The following is a 3,186-nucleotide window of genomic DNA, read 5'->3' on the forward strand; positions in this document are numbered from 1 at the left end:
GAAAAAAATTGCAATACTTAATATATGAGATGAAATGAAAAGGAGTTGCTCGAAGGTTGATGCTATTGTGTATTAGTGTTATGATAAATCTCAAAATTATGTGACTCTGTCCAAAAGCATTGCATGGATTTATGCTTGCATGTGCAAATAGTCCAGTTGAAATAAAGAATATAGTCATCATGTGTCTTGAATTTCGACAACAATTTTCTTTATATATTTGTAACAGAAAATGCCTCTCATTGGCTCATTGTTGAGTTGAGCTTTATTGTGTAACAGAATATAGTCACCACTTTATTCCTTTAATTCTCGTAAGCGAGATTGGATTACCATCCTTCAAACGAAAGAAAATATAAAACTATAAAAATGACTTTTTGCCACCTCTGTTTCACTGCATTTTGTGTCCACTCCAGTTCAGTATTTTATAGCATTGATTTGTGGTTAAATTGTTGCTTAGGTTGGGAATGTATTTATTAGAATTAAAATTGTTCTTTTTTTTTTAATATAACCTTATAAGTCTTTATAAAATATTTTTGTGTTCTTAATAAGCATAAAATATTAGTTGGTGGAGTGGATAGGACCTCATCCTTTCTTTGAAAGGCCAAGATTCGAACCCCACTTCCTACAAATTCATTAATTTTGAATTTTTTGGGATTAATTCAGTTAACCGATTAACCGGTTAATCCTGGCCGAAATCGAAATCACCGAATTAACCGATCAAATCGGACCGGTTATTCGGTTAACCGGACCATAAACCGGTTCGGTTTTCGGTTACTCCACAGGGTCTAATTCGGTTCCGATTAACCGGTAAACCGGTTCGATTTTAATCGAACCGACCGGTTTACCAGCCCTAGTGGCATTTACATTTTTGTACACATTCTTATATTTTCATTCTCATTCGCACTCAATATTTTTTTAGGAAAAATCATATTCATATCATTTAATAATTACTTAATAAATTAATTTTGCTTTGTCATTCCTTTATTTTATATAATATTGTTTATTTTATTAAAAGATGTGTGCCAACACTTTTGGTGTAGGGACAAATTATTTAATATTTATTGAATAATGGTGAAGGGTAGTTGTACCCACCAGCTCTACAATTACGATTTCCTTCACTAATTTACTTCGCTCTCACCACTAGCAAAATCAGTAATGTTAATCTTATCTAGAAATGATATAATTTGTAGATCGTGAGATTTTAGAGGAGCTGGGGATGCACGGTTTTATCAATTTTTTGCTGACTATTTTGATATTAGTCATGTTCACAGAAATTTGACAAATGCTCAGAATCTATATCTAAAATTCTATTGCAAGATCATATTTAAACTCTCTCTCTTACAAGCAAGAGGTCATTGGCCTGGATCGTGGTCATGTTTGTCCTTATCATGTCGTGTCGATTCGATAACGATCTAATACGCATGATTTGTCAGCCCTAGTTAGGAGTATAATTTTTTTTACTCCCTCCGTCCCATTATAAGTAGCTCAAAACTTTTCGACACGAGAATTAAGAAAAAAATGTAAATTAGTTAGAAGTGACAGTGCCTACATCTTTTTAAGGGTTAAATTTGCCTACATCTTTTTAATGAAATACTGGTCACTTTTAATTAGTGGGACCGAGAAAGTATCATTTATTGTAACTTTTATTAATTAATAATTCAACTTTTGCTTATATATAGAGCACTAGTTTTGTGTGTATCAAGTATTCACTCCAGTACTATCAATTAAAAAAAAAATGAAGATGAATAAAATCAGCAGCAAGTTGGTAAAACCACACACCCCAACCCCTCAAAACCTCAAGAATTACAAGTTGTCGTTTATAGATGAGCTTGTTCGCCCAATTAATAACGCTGTTGTTCTGTTTTACGAATCGATAGCAGAAGATGCCGGCAGCCATATCTTGGAAGCATCACTGGCCAGAATCCTGGTTGAATTCTATCCTCTTGCAGGAAGATTTATGAAGAAGGATAGTTGGATTGATTGCAGCGATGAGGGAGCGGAGCTCGTGGAAGCAGAGGCTCTAGACGTCGAGCTGATGGACCTCGGCCCAGAAATGGAGATCCATGAGCTCCGCGACCTCCTCCCAGACCAACATTTCCGACGCGACGAAGCTCCTGAAAATCCACTCCTCTCGATCCAGATCACACGTTTCTCGTGTGGCGGGGCCGCGATCGCCATCAGCGTGTCCCACAAGGTCTTGGACGGGTCGTCGCTGTGGACGTTCGTGGTCGCCTGGTCGGACGCCGCCAATCCGTATCATGATAAGAAGGTAAACCCGACTTTCCATCTCTCCTCGTTGCTTCCGTCCGTGAGCAAGCAGGCCCCTGATTTTGGGGAACAGCGTGTGGGCGCGGATCACAACGTTGCTTTGAAGAGGGTTTTGTTCAACAAGGAGACTTTAAGGAGCCTAAAATTAAGAATAAGACATACCGATGGAAAAGCCTTATCTGGAGTGCGTGTTGTGTGTGCCGTCATAGCCAAAGCCCTAATCCGGGTGGATGGCGCCATCCACGGCAGAAGCAGAAGGTCCGTCATATTGCAAGCGGTGGACATGCGGGAGAGATCAATCCCACCTCAGTCCAGACACGCTTGTGGGAATTTCGCGGTGCCAGCAATGACGAGATGCATACAAGCCGGCGCTGACGTTGGTGTTGATCAACTTGTTCTTCTAATGGGAGAGTCTGTTCGAAATGCCATAACTCGTCATGCCGAGATTCTGTCTCCTGATGTGGATGGACGCCATATCTACACAGATACTATGGAAAGATTGATACAACATGTGAGCCAACCTGAAACCAATATTATAAATTTCACTGATTGTAGTGGGTTTCAATTTCACGACTGTGATTTCGGATGGGGGACGCCTCTTTGGACGCGCATTCACATTAATGGGCCGTCGGGTAACAACTTTGTGTTGCTCATGAGCGACAAAGAGGGACATGGGATTGAGGCGTGGATTCATTTGAGCCAACATGAGATGCTTTACTTTGACGAAAACTATTTGTTTCTCAAAGAATATCAACCCAAATTATGAAATCCTAGTATTTGTTTCTGATTTGCTAAATTGTACACAACTGATGATGCACAAGCCTTCGAGCCCAAGCAGAATGGCAACGAATAAGCCTATGAGTATTACTCCCTCCCACCCCAAATGTGATTCACTGTACCATATTTGATGTCCCATTTTGT

At 39.5% G+C, this 3,186-nt stretch overlaps 1 protein-coding gene across 1 annotated transcript; it reads left to right on the plus strand.

The window, feature by feature from the left end:
- Positions 1-1,738: 1,738 nt before the first annotated feature.
- LOC130998070 (pelargonidin 3-O-(6-caffeoylglucoside) 5-O-(6-O-malonylglucoside) 4'''-malonyltransferase-like) lies at positions 1,739-3,031 on the plus strand. Its single transcript, XM_057923504.1, has one exon. It carries the CDS (start codon positions 1,739-1,741, stop codon positions 3,029-3,031), a length of 1,293 nt encoding a protein of 430 aa, XP_057779487.1.
- Positions 3,032-3,186: the final 155 nt, after the last annotated feature.

The sequence above is a fragment of the Salvia miltiorrhiza genome, chromosome 8 (genome assembly GCF_028751815.1).
Source record: "Salvia miltiorrhiza cultivar Shanhuang (shh) chromosome 8, IMPLAD_Smil_shh, whole genome shotgun sequence".
In the NCBI taxonomy this organism is placed as follows: domain Eukaryota; kingdom Viridiplantae; phylum Streptophyta; class Magnoliopsida; order Lamiales; family Lamiaceae; genus Salvia; species Salvia miltiorrhiza.